This window comes from Cladophialophora psammophila (genome assembly GCF_000585535.1).
Source record: "Cladophialophora psammophila CBS 110553 chromosome Unknown aczJe-supercont1.16, whole genome shotgun sequence".
Lineage (NCBI taxonomy): Eukaryota > Fungi > Ascomycota > Eurotiomycetes > Chaetothyriales > Herpotrichiellaceae > Cladophialophora > Cladophialophora psammophila.
Window position 1 is genome coordinate 262,392 of NW_006912937.1, and position 24,684 is coordinate 287,075.

General features: G+C 51.5%; 9 protein-coding genes across 9 annotated transcripts; 3 read left to right on the forward strand and 6 right to left on the reverse strand.

Moving 5' to 3' along the window:
- Positions 1-328: 328 nt before the first annotated feature.
- Positions 329-1,281, reverse strand: A1O5_09372 (uncharacterized protein; the record flags this gene model as incomplete). The annotated part of the gene is made up of 2 exons (XM_007749951.1): positions 329-1,005; positions 1,107-1,281. The coding sequence occupies 2 exons, from the start codon at positions 1,279-1,281 to the stop codon at positions 329-331; spliced, it is 852 nt and encodes a 283-aa protein (XP_007748141.1).
- Positions 1,282-2,113: 832 nt separating this feature from the next.
- Positions 2,114-3,082, reverse strand: A1O5_09373 (uncharacterized protein; the record flags this gene model as incomplete). Its single annotated transcript, XM_007749952.1, has 1 exon — positions 2,114-3,082. The coding sequence occupies one exon, from the start codon at positions 3,080-3,082 to the stop codon at positions 2,114-2,116; it is 969 nt and encodes a 322-aa protein (XP_007748142.1).
- Positions 3,083-3,982: 900 nt separating this feature from the next.
- A1O5_09374 (elongation factor 2) lies at positions 3,983-6,988 on the reverse strand (the record flags this gene model as incomplete). Its single annotated transcript, XM_007749953.1, has 2 exons — positions 3,983-6,911; positions 6,969-6,988. 2 exons carry the CDS (start codon positions 6,986-6,988, stop codon positions 3,983-3,985), a joined length of 2,949 nt encoding a protein of 982 aa, XP_007748143.1.
- A 461-nt stretch (positions 6,989-7,449) lies between these two features.
- On the reverse strand, positions 7,450-8,844 carry A1O5_09375 (acetyl-CoA C-acetyltransferase; the record flags this gene model as incomplete). The annotated part of the gene is made up of 4 exons (XM_007749954.1): positions 7,450-8,461; positions 8,514-8,589; positions 8,644-8,693; positions 8,744-8,844. 4 exons carry the CDS (start codon positions 8,842-8,844, stop codon positions 7,450-7,452), a joined length of 1,239 nt encoding a protein of 412 aa, XP_007748144.1.
- Positions 8,845-11,680: 2,836 nt separating this feature from the next.
- On the reverse strand, positions 11,681-12,187 carry A1O5_09376 (uncharacterized protein; the record flags this gene model as incomplete). Its single annotated transcript, XM_007749955.1, has 1 exon — positions 11,681-12,187. The coding sequence occupies one exon, from the start codon at positions 12,185-12,187 to the stop codon at positions 11,681-11,683; it is 507 nt and encodes a 168-aa protein (XP_007748145.1).
- A 1,505-nt stretch (positions 12,188-13,692) lies between these two features.
- On the forward strand, positions 13,693-14,172 carry A1O5_09377 (uncharacterized protein; the record flags this gene model as incomplete). The annotated part of the gene is made up of 1 exon (XM_007749956.1): positions 13,693-14,172. One exon carries the CDS (start codon positions 13,693-13,695, stop codon positions 14,170-14,172), a length of 480 nt encoding a protein of 159 aa, XP_007748146.1.
- Positions 14,173-15,206: 1,034 nt separating this feature from the next.
- A1O5_09378 (uncharacterized protein) lies at positions 15,207-18,821 on the forward strand (the record flags this gene model as incomplete). Its single annotated transcript, XM_007749957.1, has 2 exons — positions 15,207-18,332; positions 18,387-18,821. The coding sequence occupies 2 exons, from the start codon at positions 15,207-15,209 to the stop codon at positions 18,819-18,821; spliced, it is 3,561 nt and encodes a 1,186-aa protein (XP_007748147.1).
- Positions 18,822-19,975: 1,154 nt separating this feature from the next.
- On the reverse strand, positions 19,976-21,178 carry A1O5_09379 (threonine aldolase; the record flags this gene model as incomplete). Its single annotated transcript, XM_007749958.1, has 1 exon — positions 19,976-21,178. The coding sequence occupies one exon, from the start codon at positions 21,176-21,178 to the stop codon at positions 19,976-19,978; it is 1,203 nt and encodes a 400-aa protein (XP_007748148.1).
- Positions 21,179-22,330: 1,152 nt separating this feature from the next.
- Positions 22,331-24,175, forward strand: A1O5_09380 (uncharacterized protein; the record flags this gene model as incomplete). The annotated part of the gene is made up of 1 exon (XM_007749959.1): positions 22,331-24,175. One exon carries the CDS (start codon positions 22,331-22,333, stop codon positions 24,173-24,175), a length of 1,845 nt encoding a protein of 614 aa, XP_007748149.1.
- Positions 24,176-24,684: the final 509 nt, after the last annotated feature.

The following is a 24,684-nucleotide window of genomic DNA, read 5'->3' on the forward strand; positions in this document are numbered from 1 at the left end:
CGCTTTACATCAAAGGCATCGTGTTATTGCACCCGTCGCCCTCTCACCACTTCCACCGGCGATTGACAACGCCAAGTTCCTCCCCCCCCCCCCAGGGATCTAATGCCAAATCTATGATTCCAAATATTGCACAGTTCAAATGATCATCTCACAAACGAATACAGATACAGATGCAGCATATGTGTGCAGCTGTGCAGCCAAAGAAAAGAGTACAAAGAGTGCTCTATGCAGTCCCCCATCCCCTCAACTGTCCAATAGATATGGCAAACATCCAAACAACATCTTGAGCGCCGTCGCGTGGTCCGAAGGCTCTTGTTGAAGACTTGCGCTACTGCCTTGCCGACTCATTTCCCACCAGCATATGCCCATCCTCAATGTTGTCGTATTGCCCTGGTTTGAATCTGTCCGGGAACCAAACAAGGAAAGCCGCCTGGACAATCCACATCGGTGCCGCATCAAAGGCGTACATCGGCCACTCATTGATCAGCAGATATGAGTCCACGCCCATCACATACTCGACAACGCGGAAGATTGATCTTAGCGTGATCAACGCGCTGCAGATGTATATCATCCTCAACCCCTGCCTCCACGGGACTTTTGGCCTCAACCGGCACTCCTTGTCAACGTTTCTCTGCATCCTCACGTGGAATACCAACGCAACAGCAACGAACCATCCAAAAGCGATCAACTGGATAAGCAGGCCAGCGACCACTATATATTTCCCCACCGTTTCAGTCTTTTTCTTGACCGTCAACCCAGCACCATCTCCCTGCACGTTTAGCGATAGGAAATCCGCCAAGACGAATAGCTTGGTCATCTTTGCGGGCCGAACAATGGAGAAGCGCTCGCCGTGCACGCTGCAAATGAGGCGACCGAGGACCATATAGACGGAGGCGGTATAGAGGACGGGCGCCAAGAGGATGAAACAGCTCTGGACTGTGTAGGGCGCGATGAGATCGGTGCGGTAGTGAGCAAATACGCGGACGGCATAGCCGATTACCTGGACTGCGAGGAAAAGTTCAGTTTTCGTCCCCCTAGGTGAGTCGAATTCTTTCCACAGGCCGCGAGCTAAGATAGAGTTGTGAAGGCTTGAAAATACAACTTACAGAGTCCACCGAGGGCGAAGGGTATGCAGAACCATGACCGCGTCTTCACCGTGCGCCAACAGACGATGCCAGTAACGATTGTGAATAAGATAATGAATATGACTGCGGCGAGGACCGAGGGGAGAAATTTCCATAGGTAATGGTCCGTTCCGCTCACAGGCCTTAGTTGGGCCATGGTCGTCTTGTGTGTTGATGTGTTGGAGGAGACAGTCGTCGATTAGGGCGCCTCGAGACTGGAACAGACGACCCAAATCGGGCCGTGTATACAGGGCGAGTGTTTGGAGGGAATCAGATTTATTGTTTGACGAGAAAGAAAGGGTTGCCGTGGTCAGGTACGTAGCTGCTGCTTCAGTCAAGAGAAGGGAAGGATGTATATAGTCCATATATACTCGGTACCTGCACAACAGAACCGACCGTGGCTGAGCACAGATCCACCTCCAGTACTGCTGCAATGCCCCTGGTTCTAAACCTCCGTACAAGCAAACCGTCTCACCAAAACCATCTCTCTCTCAAATGTACGAGTGTCTACCTAACCTACCAGATACACTGGATGAGGCCAGTTTCGGGGCCGTACTATTCCTCGAACGATCCACGTCTATCTGCTCTGGGCCCGCCCGTGTCACTGAATTTGGCTTAGTGTACGCGTACACTAACAAGCGAGCAAGATTTGGGTCCCGCACCGCATGCTGTGACAAAGTTTGGCAGGCAGCCTTGTCGGTGTTAATTCCCGCCTTTGCAATTGGAGATAAATAGGGGTAGCCGAACGGCTGTGGCGTTTTGGGCGTTTTCGCTTCTGGCTTCACGCTTCAAGAAACACGACTACCTAGTTGATACTACTGCTCCGTGCATATCAGGCAGCAACTTTTATTCTGCGACCCTGGAGAAGGACGATGGTGGATCCCTCCTCGCCCTTCGTAGTAGATACACAGCACTCCATACCTCAGAGTACGAGTCCTCGCGGTGCGATGCGCAACGTACTATGTGATGTCCCTGAATTATCCCCGAGTCTAGCCTTTCAAGGAGGAGTCCGAGTCTTCGTCATCTCGAAGCACCGCTTGTGGAAACTTCAACCACTCCTGCCAGCGGGAGTCCAGGCTCCTACAAATCGTCTCGATTAGAAAACGTCCGCTGTCGCCGAACAGCCACAGGTCCCGGCCCCGATGCAGAAGGACAGCATAGTGTGCGAGGATGACAAGGGCTTCCGCTCGCTTCTGCCGCAGCAGATCTACGTATTCGGATGAAGCGAGGACCGGCCATGCAAGCACCGCAGGTACTCCGATTCTGGTCCCCGAGGCTGCACGCTGCGCATTGAACACGCGCTGAAGATGGAATATGGACTTCCGATACGCCTCCCGAGAGTGCAGAGGGGTTCTAGTATCTGATGATGACGCAGTTATCACATCCCAGAGTGCATCGCATTCTGATCCCCTCGCGTCCGCTGAGTCCATAAGGACTTGGGTCAATTTAAGACGGGGTCCCAGTTCCGACTCGAGCAGCAGATGCCAGCATTGGTCGATGACGGCGAGCATGCCACGGTAAACACTTAGACAATGTGTGAATCTATCAATGAAGCTTTCCAGGCCGTCTCTTTGATAACGCAACGTCTCACACAGTTGATGAACGCCGACCCCGGACGAGAAGAGGAACATGTGAACGCAATTGGCCGGGGTCACTTCCAGGACGGGGTTAGCTTCGTTGAAGAGTGATATAGCACGGTTTTGTAGACCCGTGGCATGTCCACGGTAAAAGGTACGACACCTGGTAGTCGTCGTGCTGAGTTGCAAGGCTGACGTCGCGAGCATCTGATGCATTAGATATGGTATGCTAAGGGCATGTTTGGCGTAAATTTTGGTCGTCATAATGTCAGGTCGCCCTGATTCCTCGAAAGAACGAAATTTTGTGCCGAAGAGATTGTGGAAGAGCGCGAGGTGATTCATATTTATGTTGTAAGGGTCGAATGCTCCCTGGTTGTTCATTGTGTACTCAGGCCATGGTGGAGCCGGTGTCGATGTCCTGGTTAAAGAAGCGCTAGATCCCGCCACTCGTGTATGGGAGGAAGCATGCATGATATAGGGCGAGTCGCTATCGAGAAAGGAACACCGTATCTCAGCCGACGCACAATTGACACATATCGGCAGGTTTTCGTCGCACTTCAAGATGTTGTCAGTCTTAACTCAAGGGTCGATATCGTAAGTGGACGCACTTTGATATGCCGCCTTTTGCACTCCAGACACCCATTTCTGGACTTCTTGTGATGCCGACGAGACATAGATCGATCAGTAGGAAATATATGAATGACCACCAGTATCCTCTGAAGTATTTTAGCCTTCCGAGTATGACTTGTGGCTCTAGAGAGAGTGAAGGGGCCATTGGGCTTTTATACTCACCTTCAGGAAACGGCGGTGGTGCCGATGGCGGCGCGGCGGTGGGTGAAAATGAGCAAAATGCCAGCTAGAGGACCACACATTCGTACAAACAATTCTCGACGCACAGATCCCATGATAGATTAAATTGTAGAAGTGAGACATGCAACACAAGGCATCGAGCAGAAGATCAACAGAGGGACAAGGAAGGTACAGCGAGTGTTGCCTGGAGAATCGCCCACTCTTGGCCACTAGGCCAACGTCAAGGCATCAGTCCTTTTTGCTCCCAGTAATGGCAGCTACCCACCAGCACAACTGATCTATAGGTACCTCACGCTGGAAGGGATGTGAGGGAAAAAAAGGAGCATGTTTCCGTGCCGCAGTAACGTGTGCCGCCTGCTTCATTGGGTATCATATCTCAGAGGTTCCATAGCGCCCCTCCATCAGCCATTCCCTGCCTGGCCTCGCCTTGACCGTTGCAGATTACCATCCATCCTTGATATCACCTTTTGATCAATCCAGTACACCGCTTTCTCTTAACCCAGCAAGCAACTCGGGCTCCAGGAACCTCTTAACATCCACATCCTCGCTCAACCCTTTCCTCCGTCTTGTCTTCAGTACAAAGTCTCTTGCCGCTTGCTGAGGCGCAGCCATCTCCAGCGGTCTTACACGGATACTTTTATCCAATGGATCCCCGGGAACGACATCCCAGCGTTCAAAGACCAGTGAGACACTAGCTGCTCCTTGACTGTGGATCCGCAAGTCCGTCTCAAATCCAAAACTGTCAATCACGGGGAGAAGCGCTTTGGCTGCGTACAGTGGCGTCCCTGCCACAGGCCCATCAGAAACGACATGTCCACGCCTCTTCATCAGCACTGTGTAGAGGCCAGAAATCGAGTCAGCTGGACCAGTCATATGGACGCTGTAAATGGGTTCCATCAGTCGAGGACTGGCCATCAGGAAGGAACTGTATACCGCTCGTCGTGCCGTCGGTATGATTTGTCCGCCTCCTCGGAAAATAGGCTCTGTCGCTAACTCGGCGCCAGTAACTCGGAATTTTGTGTTGCGGATTGGCTCTTCACACAGTGGTCCTTCTCTCGTCCCCCACGAAAAGCCTTGCTTGATACTCTCTTGCACAGACTTGAGCAGCTTCTTATCCGTGGTAGAAGGCAAGGTATCGTCGCAAAGAATGTTGGGCCCCATCTCGTCTGGGCCAAATGCCCATATTGATCGAGCAGCCAATTTATCCCATTCGTATTTTTCCTCGAAGAATTTTGCAACTTTCCTGATTGGATCTCGAATTTTGACAACGCCAGCCTCAATATCCTCAGCAATTCCATCATCCAGCGGTTCGGCGATCATGGTCAATTTGTTCTTTTTGTTGGGGGTCAATGCGTAGCACATGATGGCGCTTGTTTCGGTCACGGTCTCGCAGAATCGAGTAACGGGATCGGAGACTTTGATGTCCATTTCGGCATACTGCGTTCGCAGGTCATGCAACACACAGTCCATGTACAGTTCGCCTGTGCCCAGGACAACGTGCTCTCCTGATTCCTCAACTTTGGTGGTGATGAGAGGATATGACTTGTTGATTTTGCGCAAACCCTCGAGCATTTTGGGGAGCTCTGATGGGTTAACAGGTTCAACTGCGACCTTGAAGACGGATTCCGTGAAATGGCGAATCGCTTTGAAAATGTAGGCATCCTCATTATCCGGGTATTTCTCAGCAACTACTGTGGCTGTCTTGACGATAGAATTGTCAATCCCTGACAGGAGAACGAGGTTTCCTGCAGGCACACCAGAGACCGGGATGTTGTACCGCGAACAGGCAATTTGAACAGCCATGATTGTTGCAGTAGTCGAATCTTCCTCATCTTCAAGACTGTATGCCTCTCCGAGGACTCGAACCACCTGATCCGGTGATGCTGTGCCGGACATGACGCGACCAAAAGCATTGAATGTTTTGGCATCTGAAGAGCTGAATAGCTTTGTGACTTCCACAACCAAAGGTCCGTCTGAGTCGCATTTGGACATTGCTTCACTGACCTTCGATCCAGCGGTGCCGGTGTAGTAGTTGTCGAGCATCCTGCTTGCGCCCTCAACAGGTGAAGGTATGTGCTGCACCACCATGTCGACGAACCCGCTCGCAGTCCCAAAGAACTGCGCGCATACGAGTTTGAGCAACACTTTCGCATCAGATTTGAGCTGCGACGGTTTCAGTGAGATACCCAGCGTCTGTAAAGTCGGCGCTAAGTCTTCGGGGCTTTCGCTGATGGTGTGGGAGAATAGCTTATATATGGGCTCCAACACAAAGTTCACAAATGCCCTCTTTGATCCTTCTTCCGTCCCTTTTCTGGTGAACTTTCGGCTCCGAGGATTGAAGAAGATATCCCCCCAGAGTCTCTTGGAAAACTCGGCAGCATCGACTTTGGGGTAAGTTTCGGCGTACATCTTTGCGAACGACGGTAGTGTGAATACCCAGTCCATAGATGTACATGCAAAAGCCACGTTGCCCTTTTCAGGCGAGAGCCGCCTCTTTTCGCCACGGCCTGGAATGGTATTCTCGATGACTGTGTTGACCTCTTCAACAACGTGCTTTAGTTTGAAGTAGGCATCTGTTGGTGGTATTTTCAGCTCGAGGATTAGGCGGTCCATTTTGTTGATAACCAAAACCATGGGTATATCCTCCAAAACAGCGTGCTTGATGACTTGCTCGGCGTTGATCTGAACACCTTCGACCACATCAACGACGAGCACCACTCCGTCCACCAGCCGCAAAGCCGATGCAACCTCATCCACAAAATTCACATGTCCAGGAGTATCGATGATGTTGAGTATATGCGATTTCCCTTTCGTGCCTTGCATGACTAGACTGATTGGCGCGGCCTTTATGGAAATTCCTCGTTCTCGTTCCAGGAAGTGTGTGTCGGTATATCTTAACTGTTCGTCCCTCCTCCTGCCAATCCTCTTATCCAGTCTTTCTTCTAGATCGTGTGTCTGCATGACTAACATATCCACGAATGCAGTCTTGCCGTGGTGTAAGTGTCCCGCCACAGCGATATTTCTGATACCTTCGGGAAAATTTAGGAGATCTGTCATGAATTCTCTCGAGTAGTGGACAGGAGGAAGGCCTGCTTCCTGCACCTGGAACTTCTTCTGCGTGACGGGCGCAATTATCGGCTGTGTGAGCGGCTGTGCATCCTCTTCCTGCACCAAAGTCTCGACTTCTTCGCCGTATACCTGCTGCGCCGTGGGATAATACTGTTTGTCCTCGTGCAATATGACGGCATTGGAGGGGCCTTCTTCATCGACTTCCATCGACTGAACTGCAGGAGCTTGCTCCTCGGGTTCCGACTCCTCGTCGTAGACGTAATGTTGGCCGGCCACACCATCCTGGGATGCCTCTTCGTCGGAGACGGCTTCGCCGATGAAATTGCCAAACCTGCGCCAATTGTTAGCTACACATCTATGACCACGAAGTTTTGGCTGTGTGACATACTCATCATAGAGGTCATCCATAATGATTAGTGGGCTGCCGGAGCTGGGGAAGTCGCGGCGCAAAATGAAGGAAATTCTTTGACTGCGGAGTTGGAGGCAGAACAAAATTTGGGATGTGGAGTTGTAGAGTGAACGCAGGCGGCGGCAGGTTCCAGCCTCGTTCAGCCTTGCGATACCCAGTGGCTTACTAAGGATCTCATCTCCTGCGGTAATCGTGATCGCAATAAGTCTTGCGAAACCAACTCGTTCAATTGACTGCAAATGCTCTCAATGGAGGTCGACAAGTGCTCGGGTTATTATTCAAGCAATAAGTTTTGGACCGAAGCTGAGTCACTTGCCTCATAATCCTATACGAACTGCAGTTGAAAAGCATGCTTTTAGAAACAAACCACATGCTTCGCCAGCGGGAATGCTTCCTTGACAATATGAACTCCACTAATCTAGTATGTATTTCCCATGCCAATTTTGCGATGCTGTGCGATTCACATCAAAGATTCGAGGACCAGCGCGCTCGCCCCGCCGCCGCCATTGCAAATGCCAACGCATCCAATCTTGCCTTTCTTCGCCTTCAAAACACCGAGTAATGTTGCAATAATCCTTGCCCCCGAAGCTCCTAGTGGGTGACCAATGGCCACGGCTCCACCGTGAAGGTTGACTTTGTCTGCAGACAGACCGAGCAGCTTCATGTTAGCAAGTGCCACAACGCTGAAAGCCTCGTTGATCTCAAACGCGTCGACATCTTCCTGGCTGATGCCAGCATGCTTCAGGGCCTTCGGGATGGCAAGCGCTGGGGCGGTGGTGAACTTGCTCGGTTGTTTGGCAGCATCACCCCAGCCCAGGATCTTCGCCAGTGGTTTGATCTTCAATTCCTGCAGCTTAGCTTCTGAGACGAGTACTACAGCTGCGGCGCCATCATTCAAAGGCGAGGCATTGGGAGCAGTCACTGTGCCGCCATTAGGGATGAATGCAGGCTTCATTGCGCGGAGCTTCTCGATGTTGAGGTTCTTGGGCTCATCATCCTTGTCGACTGTGACCCCGGGCTTCCCTCGAGCACCAGGCAGCTGGATAGGAGCAATTTCAAAATCGAAGAGGCCATCCTTCTGTGCCGCTTGTGCTCGTTGATACGACTGAATAGCATAGTCATCTTGCTGCTCTCGGTTGAAGTCATGATCCGTAGCACATTCTTCGCCTTGCAGACCCATATGTTCTTGCTTCCCATATGCATCTGACAATCCATCTCTTAACACACCATCGACCAATGTTTGGTTCCCAAATTTGGCTCCGGTCCGCATATTGGGAAGGTAGTGGGGGCAATTGGACATGGACTCTGCACCACCGGCCACAACAATGTCGGCGTTTCCGGTCATGATTGTCTGCGTGCCGAGAATGATGGCCTTGACCCCCGATGCGCAGACCTTGTTGACCGTGGTACAGACTGTAGAATCGTCTAGGCCAGCACCAAGAGCACATTGGCGCGCGGGGTTCTGACCAAGACTATGAAGCGGTCAGATTGGCCACACTGGGTGCCACAAGCGTGTGGACTCACTTTGCGGACAAGACATTTCCAAAGAAGACTTCTTGGACATCCTGCGGCTTGATCTCCGGAACTCTTTCAAGGGCAGCTGTATCAAGTTAATATTCTATGGAGGGCTGAGAAGCGGTGAGGGGAAGAATACCTTTGATGGCATGAGAGCCGAGTTGAGGTGCGGTCAGTGAGGACAGCGAGCTACGACCTGTCAGTGATACTGGGTAGAGTAGAATGCGTGTAGTTAATACCCAAGAAAAGATCCCACAGGTGTTCGTGCCATTGCGACAATGTAGACTGGGGGGAGCGAGGGTTTACGGTGCGGGACGCCATTGGCGTTGTTCGCAGCCATTGTGTGTTGGGAAAAGGTATCTGCAGGAGTGCAAAGGAATGGGGATCAGCGAAAGATTTATCAAGTTCACTCAAGTCCGCAAATAGTAATCAGGAGGTACATAGACCGGTACAAAGTGCAGGAAGGCGAAGTGTTTTGTTGATTGACAATGAGACCGAATCCCCAAAATCTTGGTGTGGAGAAGCCCTCGACTACTTACCAAACATATGGTGCCACCTCGGATGCGTTCACCGCTGCGTTGGTGGCGCGAGGCGCTATGCTGGCAAAGCTGCGAGGCTGCAAGGCTGCGCTTATCGGTTTATCCGCTCACTCCTCAGTCGCCGTTCAAGCTAGTCATGGTACTCTGTTTCTCTCCGCGCACGCCGCATTCCTTTTTGTCGGTCTAGAGTTACGTCGTAGCAGTAAAGGGTAATACAGGCCAGCTTCTTGTCCTTTATGCTACATTAATATCGACTTGGTCATGCTGGGTTTCTTTAACCACGTCAGGCGATGCAGTGATCTCGCGCAGGGGAGCCCCTGATCTTCGAGAATATGGTCGGGCATGAATTGACCATGTCCACTTTTAACTCCTCGCTTGCATGGTCCAGTGACTTTGATCTGTGCAATAGAGCGTGAGGATCGGGATGGCTATAAGTGCATGGTGAGTCTCTAGGTCCGGCAGAAATGTAGATACCGTGATGCATTCTCTCCTCGGTGATATTGATGCGAACTCTTTACTAACATGCTATGGGAACACACCCCTAATTTCTCTCTCACGCAAAGACCCAAGGTGCATATATTGTCTCGTCCCAGGCCTCGTCAAACTACCTGTTCTATCACCTAGAGCTTCGTGGCATTGGTGATATCCACTAATGGGAGCTTCTAGCTAGGGCACCGATTGACCGTCCTTGGGCTGTGCTAGTAAAAATCAGCGTGTGAGAAAAATTGTTCGACCTTTTTACATTTTGCTCACACCTCTTCAGCAGCCATCCACGTGACAGAGTTCGACGCGGTCAACGCTGCTTGGGCAATTAGACTTGAGCTCCATGATCTCGTGGCTTTCTTAACGGGCGTTTCCTACACATACGGCGGGAGCTCAAGCGCGTGACCTAATCAGTACCCTTCGCTTTCAAGTTGAGGGAATCGCGACATCCAATGTCCACCAATCAGATCGCAGAGTGCAGGAGAGCATGTACCGAGCCATGCTGTTAGACTTCCTGGAGGTTGATCGACTTGTCACTGAAGAAGTAAGTTCCACAGACGGGCGTCAACAAGGCCAAATCAATCCGTCAAGAGACAACTCAAACTTCCAGAGTCGTGGGTAGGGATGGCTACTACGAGGACCCTCGAATCAACCGTGATGGGAGGACTGATCTGAAAGAATATCAGCGCGATCTTGGGCTCGATGAGGTTCATCCTTCCCAGGAATGCTATGTTTGCATGGAAGATATCTCGTATCATCAGACCATTACTCATGCGGAATGCCAGCACCTCTAGAGCCGTTCATGCGTATTGCAGCAGTTCGAGTCGGCCGTAAAGCACCAAAGTTACTATCCTGTCCAATGCTGCCGAAGTCTTCCTAAAATCTCACATGAGGATCCTATCATTGCGCGCCTCCTCGGTGAAGGAAAAATTGCCAAGCTGGAAGGAAAGATCCAAGGAATATGAAACAGCAGACCGGAAGTACTACTACGAGCCAACCTGTTCAGCTTTTATCGACCCAGATGAGCTCGTGGCTGGCAGAGCTTCTTGGCCCTCCTGCCACAGAGACATCTGTGTGAGGTGCAAGGCCAGTCCCATGGATGTTCAGACTGCGGGGAACCCAAGAATGAGGCCTTCGACGAGTGGAAAAGAGACAACGAAGCGTCAAGCTGTCCAGGTTGTAGTCGCGTAATTTTCATCTCGCACTGTCGCAATTACATGAAGTCTGGCCCCCTTCTTTGATCATGAGCAGGTATGGATACTGATTTAGTATAGGTGCTATTGTGGAATAGAATTCTGCTATCAGTGCAATGCTCGGTGGAAGACCTGCCAATGTCCACAATTGCATGAAGATCGTCTGCTTGAGCGAGCTGAAGCCATTGCTAAACGCCAGAATCCCGTGGCCGATCTGCAACGAACTGCACAAGAACTCGCGCACCAGCTTTTTGCAGAGTGCCGTCACGATGACTGGACGAGGATGTTTGTGAGTGCTCATGCCAGGGGGGAAGGCCGCGACCGTTGTTCGGACTGCCACTGGCGAGCACATCGGTTCTTATGGCATTGTGATCTTTGCGATACACGAGTTTGTGGCAGGTACAGAGACGCTTCTGAATGATTGCCGATGCGGCTATGTGGCCGTGGATCCAGGAGACACGAGGATGTCAGCAAGAAGAGCAAGTTTGACTAGGTGTGGACAGAGGATGATGTCTTCGACACCCGCACATCATGCAACGGAATCTCGGTGCGAAATGGGGACCGAGCAGTGCAGTTTGGACTAGAGTTCGGCTGAAAATCTGAGCAACTACATGTAATTAAGAGTCTCCGATCCCGAAACATCCGATATCGCGTCGGAGACCTTACTGTAGATATGCCTTCCGCATCCCATTGCCACCGCGTCGGCCTTTCCAAAGCCAAAGCATTTTCCTTCCCGCCTGTCTCCACCTTCCCTCTCTGCGCGTTCGTTTCACAAAAGCTTCGGAGAACACGGCGAAACTCGACGACGATGAGGAGAACTGAACGAACTAGAGGCCACTGAACGCGCTCATGACTGGAAAGGTGTGTTTTTTATGATCCCTCAAAGGAAGATCAATATTAGTTTTTGCACCGGAGAAGCAACAACAAGCGCGACTAGATACAGAAAAAAGGCCACATAAACTCACTCGTGCTTAACATCAACCTTTGTGTTGGCGATATCCTTGAACCCTTTCTTGGGCGCACGAATCTTCAATATGCCAGCCTCCAGCGTGACACTGACGTTCTCTACATCCGTCGGGAAATTGACGTATCGTCGAAACGGGCCGATTCTCCTCTCTCCAATCAACAGATGGATTCCCCCGTCATGAGGTTCTGGTTGTTCTTCTTCCACCTTTGTGTTCTCGGCATTTCCATAGTCTGGCCGGTCGACTTTGCCCGACAACAGTAGGGATCGGTTACCTGTCCAGGTAACGGTGATGTCTTCGGGCTTCTTGATGCCTGGCACTTCGATCTCGATGAGGTATTCGTGGATGGCATCGCGGAAGTCGAGGTCAGGTTGGTTCGGGTGGTCTTCTGGTCTAGGGTGACGGCGGGCGATGTATTGAAGGAGCGACTGGTGCTGATGGTGTCGTTCATGAGGGTTGTCCACCAATGGAGGTGGGTAGTCATAGTAGTAGGCGTAGGCCATTGCTTCGAGGATCTCTTTTCCTGAGACCGTGGTGAAGAATATCTGCAATTGAGGGGTTGAGGTCGCTGCTTGCTGTCCTTATATAGATGTTCTGTAGAGTGCTGCTTCTTCCGATTTATCAACTGAGGCTGAGGAGAATGTCGCGGGAAGGAACTCTCTGACATGAAGAGGGAGGCGCATATTTATTTACCCTGTCTGATTCTAGAGCTCATGGCGGGGCAAGAGCCTGGCGGCAATGTTGGAGCTCCTCATTGCTCGGTTTAGCATGTGCCGATGGAAATATGCGATCTTGTGATCATGAAGCCACTGGCATTGTCCCCAGGAACTCAGAGCTATCTCCATAGGCGAGGTCCTGGACCAGGTCTGGTTCTCGAGTAAGTTCGTCCTCTCTCCGGTCGCAGCCGATGGAAGATGATCTAGAGAGGGACCCAAGCTCCACGATCTGGTTCACGAGAAAGAGCTGGTCAAGTTGGTCAGTCGTCATTGGGTGCCCATCTCATGACTGCAAGGGGAAAGTAGCTCACATCATCATGAGAGGGGGAGATGAAATATGCACCAGTGGAGTGATGTCCAATCCCTGAGCGGTTTGTCATTACGCATCAGACGTACGATGCTTACGTCTTGATGCCCCAGCCTCCTATCAGGGAAGAGCTCGTCCCTGCGCACATTCAAGGGAGATTCCGATAAAATGGGTTTGAGTTTCTCTACCGGCTTCACGGTTTTGGCCTTCCGCACCTCAAGTGCGCAAGCACAGTCATCGAAATGACAGAATGATGAGGGAAGCAGGAAATAATGTGGAAGTAACCTCCCTTGGCGCCTTGTTTGAATGACCGACATTACAAAGATGGCCATGCCGAATACCATCTGTGGCATACAACTAGCTGTCCTTGTCCCTTGAAGCTATCCAGATGGTCGTTTCTTTCGACTTTCTTCTTTGCTAAACTTTCCCGTGTGCTCCTCAATCTTGTCCGTCCTGTCATATGATCTGATAGGCCTTTTCGATGCCATGTAAGATCTCACGCACAATGATTCTTTTCTCCTTCAATGCCCCTCGGCCCATTGCCTTGGGCAAATAGCTGGTTCTTGGCATGTTTTCTCCCGAACAGGTGATGGTTGCATACCAAATACAGTCCACTGAACTGCAATCTCCTGCACACGTGCACACCAAGGCGGTCGATTCTCAACTTATGATCGCTCGTATTCAACTTGGTTGGCTCAAAGAGAAAATTCTGGCTGAGCCCCATGACGTCTGGGGGCCTGGAACTGGGGGAAATTCGTCAGATGTGCTCCCATGTCTGCAGATCAGGTAGGGGAAAGAGGAGGGATATGTAAGGTACCACTGTGCCCGCTTGCCGCTCCTCATCCTGCAACAGAGACTCAAATCCCAAGAAACTGAAAAGTTCACACGATCGCGAATTTCGAGCGCGACAATCAAATCTTCAACATTCCACTTGAACCATCCACCAAAACTATCAAAAGTCCAACTGGCGTTAAAAGACACCATTATGTCGACAATTGAGTGCCTGCTGCACCCTCACCACATCTCGCTCGTTGACACGCACTCGTTGCGGGCCAAGCTCAACCATATGGGCGACGCTTACTACAACGTGGATGGCTTGCCCTCGCACCGCGGGGTGCTGGCTCCAAAGTTGGATGTTTTCGAGTTGGATGGGAACACGGCCGGATGGCTTCTCGTTGGCGATATCCCAGGGGTCAATTCCGTCGATGATATCAAGATCGAATGGTTGGATGGAACTACCATCTTCATTCGTGGAAAGACGGCAACCTCATCAATACCAACCTTTGGTGAGACCGGAAGCAAGATCATGAAAACTGTTCACAAAGAGAGACATGAAGGGTCCTTTGAGCGTTCGGTCACGTTGCCCGCAAAGGCCAACCCGAGTGAGACAAAGATAGAGGTGAAGGATGGAGTCGTCTTTGTCAGAATCCCAAAGACATCTGAAGCAGGCTCAGGGACTGCGTAACGGATAGAATGCTGGGAAGAGGTTGTATGCTGGCTGGAATAGGGCGCAGATCCAAGGTCCAAAGCGGTCTCCGCTTTTAATTTGCGCCTATTAGTGCCGTTATTTTCTGGAATTCTCATTCTCATTCTCTCTGCATTTCTCGTCGTTCACTTTCCATCACTGCGCAACCTCTTTTTTTTTTGGCATCCTCGTTGGCCTTGCAACAGCCTCTTTGTTAATACGATGATGAAACTGGCAAGGCTGCCGAGGCTGCCAACCGTGGCCAATCAGCGGAGGCTCAGCTCATCGGCGGCGCTAACTATTAGCGCCCACGCACGTGACGAGGCCAATTCTCCGAATGGCCTTGCTAAATTTGGCCTTTGGGGGCTTGGGCCTCTGTCGAACATCCGTCCAGCAATTCACGCTATTCACATTTCATCGTTCGATGGGTGAATCCGATCTGATCTGACAAGCCACCATTTCTCGACGGTACACTGAACCGACTGCAAGGTTCTTCCATCAACTTCATACTGTCCTTTCGTGCACATTGTTCGGCTGGGCCGTCTCACAGGTTCTCAATTCTCTCCCGCAACGCGTCGTCTCCTCGATTCCCACTCCTTGTCCGACCTCCGTCTCCTCCTTGTCCCCTCGCGCGGCCTCAGAGCCTCCCCCCTCTCTACCGCGGTGCCGTGAAGGGATCTTTTCAAGCACTGTTTGCAAAGAACTGCACAACCGTCACTCCGTTGATCGTTTTTGGTGGAATCACATCCAGGGCGGACATTGATTGCGACTAGTTTTATCGAACAACACACCACAAGATTCACACAGTTTCCCTTGTCCCTCGTTATTTCTTCGAGTTTTCTGCTGCATGGACTTGCTACAGTCGCAGGCAAGAGACGCGCACAATACTGTCACACGACGGAAGCCAGTCACTTCTCTAGGGTGCGGTTGAATTGCGTTCGCAACTAGGCGCCGTCAAAGAGGCTCCGGTTGTCGAATGTTTACCTGACTAATTGCCACATATTCATGCTACGCGCTCTGAGTGCAATCCAAGTATGGCAGCTCCGCTTGAAGAGCTGCAGCAGGGGAATTCTGGCACAATAAGATACACCATCGGCGTTCCTCGCAACCAGAATGAACCTTCTCCGCAGAACTCCAATGGTCAGTACGCCTACGGTCCACCAAACAACGCAAACGGCAATTCAAACGACGCTCCCTACGACAGCGACGCCAGACATTCCTCTGATAGTCGAACAGGGAGAAAGAGGTCCGTGGGTGGGCAAGGAGAGCGGAGTAGATCAAGAACAAATGGCAGTACAGGAAAGTCATCCAATTCTGGAGCCCGGCAATGCAGAAAGTGTGGTGAAGCTCTGACTGGTCAATTTGTCCGTGCTCTTGGTGGGACATTCCACCTTGATTGCTTCAAGTGCGCCGACTGCGGTCAGATTGTCGCCTCAAAGTTTTTCCCTGTAGACACCGAAGATGGATCTGGACAATTTCCTCTTTGCGAAACAGACTACTTTCGGCGCTTGGATCTTCTGTGCTTTGAATGCGGCGGCGCTCTTCGTGGCTCCTACATCACAGCCCTCGACCGGAAATATCATATCGAACATTTCACATGTTCGGTCTGTCCAACCGTTTTCGGCGCTCAGGACAGCTACTACGAACATGATGGGAAAGTTTACTGTCATTATCACTATTCCACGCAGTTTGCGCAACGATGCAACGGTTGCCAGACCGCTATTCTAAAGCAATTTGTCGAGATCTTCCGGAATGGTCAGAATCAGCACTGGCACCCTGAATGCTATATGATCCATAAGTTCTGGAATGTCCGACTTGCACAAACCGAAACAGAGGTGGAGAGGAAAGACATTCACGCCCCTGTCACCGAGGATGAGCGGGAAACCGTCAAAGAGGATGAAGAAAAGATGGAGGACAAGGTCTATAGGATCTGGAGCACGCTTTCCACCTTTGAGGAATCCTCTGCCTCATGCATCTCAGATATGCTTCTCCACGTCAGTAATGGCGTCTATGTCGATGGAGTCATTGTTGCACGGAAATTCATCTGGCATGTTGACATCCTCTTCGGCGCAATCGACACGCTCGCAGCTTTGGTCATCAAGGCTGACCTCAAAGAACTTGCTTACGGTCGAGAAGCGAAACTACTCTGCAAAAAGGTCGTGGCATTCTTCACACTCCTCTCCAAAACTCAGGAAACTGGCGTGCGAAAACTTGGAGTCACCCAGGAGCTCTTGTCCTTGGTTACAGGTCTGGCTCATTACCTAAAATTACTCATTCGCATCGGTCTTCAAGGAGCCCTGAAGCTTGAACGTGAGAAAGGGTCACCGGAAGGCCTGCATGCCTTCTTGGACGAGCTTGCCGATCTGGAAACAATCAAAGAGCAGGAGATGAAATCACTAGATTTACAGGAGAGTGTTGCAGGCCTTGCTAGCCAAGAATCGGATTGCTGTTCTGCATGCATGGAACCCATTGACGACGAATGCGTCATGATTTACGGTCGAAGATGGCATGTGAAGCCCCGTCATCTTACCTGCAGCGTCTGCCAACGAGATTTGACAAGCGATCTCGCGGGTGCGATGTATAACGAGAGAGAAGAAAAAGTGTACTGTCTTGATCATGCAAGACGGACGCCGGACACAGTTTCAGGCTTCGCTCATGTCACCAAATTACAGCAATATGTCTTCCTACTCCAAGTTGCGTTGGCCCGGTTGCTTGAGGTGCTGAAATCTGGCGGTACTCTACCACATACATCCGATGATCCTAATCTGACTCCATACAATACGAATGAAGGACATCATATCTCGCCTACCGGGGAGCCCGTTACGCCCCATCAAAAGATGGGATCACGATCTAGGTCTTATGCGGGTGCATCGAGCCAGCAAGAATCGTCCCTAGAACAGACTGTGGGTGAGATGAAGCGACTTCGATCTACTCGAAACGAACGCACTCTTTCCACGACATTCCGAAAGGCTCGAGAGTCCAAAATCCTCTACGGCCCAAGTGGAGTGCGACCAGGTTCTGAAGGAGGCGATGGTCAGGATAACCGAACTCCCGGTGGCTTCCAGATCGTTCAAGAGAAAGATCTTGATGGTCGTATGAAATCGGAACTAACCTTTGGCGATCGAGAGGCTCTCACCCTGGATGACATTCCAAGGATTGTTGCTGCCGAGCAGGCCAAGGAACAACGACCGAACGCTTTCCGCCATGCAGGCACCAACCTCATCGGTCACAGAGGCAATGAACCGAGGCTTGTTAATGGACACCAGCGAGGCGCATCTAGTGGCGGTGCTGATCTTCTGGGTGGCGAAAGCCCTCTTAGGACCAAAAGATACTTTTCGGAATTATCCGCTCTGGAATATTTCATCGTCCGACATGTGGCAGTCCTTTCGATGCAGCCCTTGTTGAATGGGGAATATACCCTTGAGGATTTACTAGGTCTGATTGAACAGCGAAAGCAGACATTTTGGGGCAAAGTCAGCCGTGCACTTCGCGGTGATGCCAGCGCAAAGAAGAAGGGCATCTTCGGAGTCCCGCTGGAGACGCTTGTTGAACGTGAGGGAGCAGAATCGACTAACGGAGTCGGACCTGGTGCCCTCAGAGTTCCAGCGATTGTTGACGATTGTGTATCTGCCATGAAACAGATGGACATGTCGGTCGAAGGTGTCTTCAGAAAGAACGGCAACATCAAGCGACTCAAGGAAGCTGCAGAAGCGATTGATGCAAATCAGACGCCTGACCTAAGCCGAGAAAACCCCGTGCAGGTTGCCGCACTGCTCAAGAAGTTCTTGAGAGAGATGCCTGACCCGCTGTTGACATTCAAATTGCAGAAGCTTTTCATCATCTCTCAAAAGATAGAGGACGATGAACGCCGAAGGAGGGTTCTGCATCTCACATGCTGCCTGATGCCGAAAAGTCATCGCGATACCATGGAAGTACTATTCTCATTCCTAAAATGGGCAGCGTCTTTCTCCCAGGTTGATGAAGAATCTGGCAGCAAGATGGACATTCACAATCTGGCTACCGTTATGGCGCCGAACATCTTGTATGCGAAGGAGAAGGCACCAGGTGCGAGACAGCCGCAAGTTCCACAGGTCGATGATAGCTTCCTTGCTATTGAAGCAGTCAACACCCTGATCGAATACAATGATCTATTCTGCCAGGTATGAAACTATCAGCTAATACCCTGTCATAATGGAAGCTGACTCTATTCCCAGGTCCCCGAAGATCTACAGTCTATCTTGACGGACACGAACCTTCATGGAGGATCTGCAGAACTTACAACCAAGGAAATACTGTCCAGATATGGTCATATTGCCAAGGGCCAGGTACAGAAGCAAACAGTTGCAGCACCAGATGCGCCAGTTCGTAGTCCCGCCTCGGCATCGAACTCTCTCGGACCCGTTGCAACAAGGGTTGATGTCGATCCATATCAGGCCAATGCATGGCAGAAGCAAAGTTCCGTTAGGCCTGTACAGAACATGGTTTCGGCAACATCTGCACCAGCAAACGACTTCAATTTCAGTGTCCCTAACAGCCCATACGCCCGAGGCCGCGCAGGAAGTGGTGATAGTGGAGGAAGTCACGCTGGTGCACCGGGTGGACGGCAGAGCTACCAGCCGAGACCGGGGCAAATGGGTGTAGCGGGTTGAAAAGCATATTCAAATCGAACACAAAGAATTTATCTGCATTCTCGGGGCGGCATCCCTCCTCACGGACCGGCTTATGGTGCGCCATATCAGAGTGCCCAAAGTCAGAGGTGTCGAAGTCGACCAAAAAGACCACAGTGGTCACACCAAACATTTGCACGACCTTAATGACACGAAAATATTTCCTTTGTTCAATGCTACTCAAGGGGGGGACACAACGGGCTTCGATGCATGACACCACAATTGCAGAGCTTTTGTGGACTTTTCTTACTTGTGCTCTTTCACCAAAGCTTCGACCAATTGAGCTTTTGCCGGGTGACCGGCGGTGCGGCTGAGCGCTTTACCGTTTCACTGGACACAATTCATTTCAATTCTTGACAACAAGCAGTGCTTCGATTTACGCAACACTATTTTCCGAGCTTGGGGGCTTTTTTTTTGAGCTGTGGGGTTTGTTTTCTCACCACTCCTCGACCATGTCTAGAAGTGCGCACTGTTCGATGAGAACTGATTGAATACACCTTTCTTTCAAGGCTTTGCGGCATATGAACTGGGCACGTTGACAGCTGGGACATCCTCAAGGCATTGAGCTAGGTTCATGCTTGAGCGCTCTTGGCGGGGCCATGGTCTCGGGAGATTAATATTGGATACGGAAGTTGAGTCTTGAAAAGGATCGGCTGCTGCAATCGATATGGGTCACCAGGGCCATGCTCACTAGGAATAGGAGGATTGAGAGAGTGAAGGACGTCGGAATTGGCAACCGTGCTGTGCTGTGCTGTGCTGTGCTACGCAAGTGCTGAAATCGGGCATCATTCGGCGCTATTGAATTGGAAAATAAGGCCCTCCGTTGCGATTCGGCGCTTCGTGCTTTCGATAGAGGGAGGAAAAGGGGAGAAGAAGGTCGCGTCGGTGGACGACGAATCCAGCTAGTCGTCTAGTTGTCATCACTTGTGCACTTCTTGCGATGGGATTTTCGAATGGAGAAATCGACCGGGCGGCTGTGGCCTTCTTGTGAAATGGCTTTTTACAAGTCAAATATCACGATCCGGGTTTCCGAAATTCCGCTGAGAATGGAATACAGTGTTAGTCATTCTCTCATGCAGGTGGTCGGCTGTAGTCTTCTGTCTATCTAATATTCTCAGTGCCCGTTGACATTCCCGCTACCTCTCATTGACTCCGTTCTGTCTGTCTTTTGCCCTCCTTTGTAGGACGGCGTCCATGACTCTTCCCAGCCTCTCCACTGCCTCTTCGGAAATCTGATAGTGCACTACCAATCGTCCACCTCGCGCCTTTAAGCCCTCCATGCTTGCTAGCTCAGCGAATTCATCGGCTGAACAGCCCTCGTTTTCAAGATCTAGCCAAACCATATTCGTTTCCGTGGGGTTGGCCAATTTGCCACCCTTCGCGGTCCACATCTCTGCGACTTTCCTCGCCCGGGCGTGGCTGGCGCGTAACTTGCCGCCTTCACCGTTGGGACCGTGGCCGAAGTTTTCTTCCACGGCGACGCGGGCTGCTGCGGATATGACGCCCGCCTGCCGCGTGCCGCCGCCGAGCATCTTGCGGATTCTCCGCGCATGTGCGATGAAGGGTCTACTTCCGACGATTATGGAACCAATCGGCGCGCCTAGCCCCTTGGAGAAGCACATGCTCACACTGTCGAACTCGCGCGTGAAGTCGGGAAGACTGCCGGCGTCGGCGGCGACGGCTTCCCAGATGCGTGCACCGTCCAAGTGGAGCTTGATGCCGTGAAAGCGGGCGAACTGGGAGATGCGGCGGATTTCGGAGAGAGGCATTATCATCCCGTCGAGGGTGTTTTCTAAGCTGATGACCCGGGTGGGACAAGCGTGGACGTCGTCTGAGATTATGCAGTGTTTTTGGACGTCTTCGAGGGTCAGGTGGTGGCCGTTGCTGGGGGTGACGGATATGAGCATGGCGCTTGAGAGGCAGCTGACACCGCCGGCCTCGTAGTTGTGGATGTGACCCCTGATGTCGCAGAGGACGGAGTGAGGTGGTTGAACCAGATGGCTACGGAGAGCGACTTGGTTGCCCATTGTTCCGGACATCACCAGCAGTCCGGCTTCGTGACCTGATAGTGAGGCTACATGGGACTCCAAATCATTAGTCGTTGGGTCTTCGAGGAAGACATCGTCGAGCAATGTGGTGTTTGTGATGGCGTCGAGCATAGAAGCCGTGGGTGTGGTCATTACATCGCTGCGGAAGTCGTAGGACGCGGGACCAGGTTGTAGCCAGGCATTAAATTTCTTGTGCGAGGCTGCGTTGGTGTTCGCAGCTGCAACTGCGGAGTCCTGTTTGACGTCGGTGAAGGAATCCGGCTTGTCCTCCACGATATGCAAAGAGGCCATCTTGTAACTTGAATGGTTGATGCTTCTGGCTGATGAAAATGCGAGACTCCCGGGTACAAGGCTCAATCTGTACGACGGCCTAGCTGATATGCGAACTTTGGCCGTGAAGGTCAACCCTTGTCTAGATGCTGCTGCAAGCATGACCAGGCACGCCCAATTCTGGAAGAGGAAGAAGAATCTTGTTCCGACATCGGTAGCAACCAGATATTTGGAAAAGGCGTACGAGGGCGTAGCGGTAGGAAGCGGTGATGTGCGCAGGAAGATCCAATGGCTCGCCAGAGTTTTAGGGGTGTTTGGATCTCTTGGAAGCCACCTTCCCAATTAGGACTGCATGCCCCGCGCCGCCCGGTAATAGTCATGTTTGGCTTTGACGAGACGCGTTAAGTCTCCAACGCGTCCCGGTCGCACTGTTAATAATTTCCATCCCTGTCCCCGTTCGCAATCAATGTCCGCAGCCAACATTAAAAGACCGACAACGATATCGACATGGCTCCCTCATCCCGGCACATGTCGCGATCAGCGTCGCAGCACGTCAACCTGCATTGTCTTCAATGCGACAATCAAATCGGCGTCTTCGACAACGAATGGATCCGCCTGACCAGTTCTTATGTTCGCCCTGCCCACCCCGGCACTCACTTGGGAACCGAGATCGCGACCAGCAAGACGCAAGTCGTCCCTGAAGGTGTCACGCAGCGAGCCCTCGAAGGATGCACTCTGGCTGAAGTGTTCTGCACAAAATGCTCTGCGGTAGTTGGGCAGTATTGCAAGGCGGTTCCTGCAAATGTACAGAGAAATATGTTGTATGGAAGGTCCCAACAACGCAGACAACAGAATCTGTGACACTAACTGGATGCTAGAAATCAGTACCTATACAAATTGTCCAGGACATGTCTGAAGAGCAGCGAGACGAATCAGCCGGTTGATCCTGTGTTTGGATACGGCGGAGATACTGTCAGAGCAACTGCAAAGCCAAATAATACGTCAAGGGGGTGCCTCATTGGCACTCCTCAGTGTTCGGATACTCCCTTTTGCAGAGAAGAGACATCTCCACGTCTCCAACCCATGGCTGAATCAAATCGGCGAACTTTATCACGTGCTTCGTTGCAAAACAGCCAGGAGGTTCCTCAAGACTCCATCGTACTGCAACTCGCCATGCAGGATGCATACTTGAAATCCCAGGGTGAGAGAATAGCAAATCAGGAGACGAGGGCATTGGAGCATGATGCGCAACTCCGAGCCATCTCTTCAGTCTTGGATACATTTCGCGCCACACTGGAGGAGATCAAGATATCCATTGGGGAACTGAAGTCTCAAACCTCCGTCCCTCGCCTCGATAAACCTACACATATTGACTTCATTGGCACACTCCAAAAAACGATCTCGACAATGAAAACGGCCCAGTCGAACGCCCAAGAACTCGAAGAACTTCGTGCTGAAAACGCCGCGCTTAAAGCTAAATGGGATATTGTGCAATCTGCCATGAATACCGCTACCAGACAACCATCCTCGGGTTCATTGTATAAGGTATCTCACGGAAACACTTTACGAAAACGCAAACGCGACAGCGACGTCCCAAAACCAAGTGCAACGGTCCCTTCAGACGGAGCAATGCAAAACCGGTCCCAATACTCAGAAGATTTTTCGTCGTCTGCGCAAATGCCAACTCCTCAGTCTAGCAGCCACTCCGACAGGCATGACTCTAATAGCTCGAGAACATCGACCCCAGAGCAAGGACAGGCCGGATTCAACTCGCACAGGATGCCTCAATGCAGTAATGAGCACACAAGTGAAGATCATGTCCTACCACCAATGGCGCCGTCTCAGCGGAACCTCAGGAATCGTCTACCGTCTAATCATACCCGGGATATAGAGACTGCTAGCTCAGCTGTGCACTCTACACCGGTCGCAAACGTTGGCACAGTTGCAAAAGCAACCGCTATGATCTCCGACGTACAGGAGACTCAACAGCTGCTTTCTTCAGGGCTTGTTGAGGGATCGTTACGGTCGTCAGGACAGGCAGACGAGTGTGAAGAGTTAGTTCTTGCTGAGCGTGCAACCGGATCTATGAACGATGAAGCTCAGCCACAAAAGGATGAGGATGCCAATAGTCTCGATGATAGTGGTCAACTGCCTGACAACAATGATGAGCCGCAGATGGATATTGATCTTGTAGATGCGTCGGAACTCCAGTCGTCGACGAGGGAAACGGATGAGTTTGGCGGTGACGACCAGGATCGCTCTTCCAACTCTTTTGATACCCTAGCAGATGGTGCAGCGAGTAAGAATGTGGCTGCGTCTCTCGAAGCATCTTCAGCGGATGATGGATCGACTCAGTCTGCACCGGCCGGAAGAACTCGCAGCAAGACGAAGGTGCCATCATCACAAAGAAACCCCGACTTCATCATCATGGACAGGCGAAGCATTGCCCCCGAGCCAGCGGCACTTCGACGGATCCTCCCTCGTCGGATTGGTGCGCATCAACGGCCGCAGTTTGAGCACGCGACACCGGAATCGATCAAGCAAAACCTAAGGAATTCCGGAAAAGCCAAAGGACAACGACAGTTGAAGCCTCACATTCAAACGACCACAAAGATCCTCCACAACGAGCTCAAAGAGCTCGGCCTGGAGGATTGGATCGAGAAAGACAAGGACACTCCCGAATACAAAAAGGCTGTAGAGGAAGCCAGGGGCCGCAAACGAGAACAGACGAGATTGGCTACATTAGCGAGCCGCGGAATCAGCCTCCCAGGAGCGTCTACAGATGATGAACAACCGGAGACGGCTCCAAGCCTAAAAGAGCCATTTGTCCAACCCCCTAAAGCTCTAGTTGATGTCGATAACGAACAAGCTGGTGGAAGACCGGTCTTGTCTGCGTCGGGGGTGGCAGCTAGAAAAGCGAAGGGGATGGACCTGCGCAAGACCAAACGAGAACAACGAGCAGAGGAGATTCGCCGAAGAGATCTGCTGGCGAAAGCGGCAATGGATATGAATGATTAGGGCTCGACGCTTGAGTTCTAATGGGGGATCTCGCGGGAGACGTGGCTGGGAGACGTGGTTATGAGACGCGCTTCAACGGCATCATAGCGCGGTGCATGACGGAATTTGTTAATGTATTGATGGGACACCGTATAGGCATCTGGACGACTGATTCCATGTGCGAAGCCTTCTGCAATAGGTACAGAGTACGAGGTACTCTGTATTTGTCCACGCACAGTCTCTGCAGCTGGCCTATTCTCAGCCTGGCGGATATCACGCGTGACGTGACGTGACGTGACGAAGCGTTTCGCCTTTTGATAAGGAACCTCGATCTTGCCGAAGCAGGCGAATACCACATGTACCAGGTATCCATTGGCTCTGGACACACCGGCTCGCAGTCTCCGAGACACGCTACTTTAGCCAGGAACGGGGAGCCGGGAAACAGGCGGGCGAAGCCCACACGAAGTCGCCCTGTCGCCTGGGAGGTTTTTGGGGTCCAAGCCTCCAAGGTCGCGAGGAGCTGCAGGGGT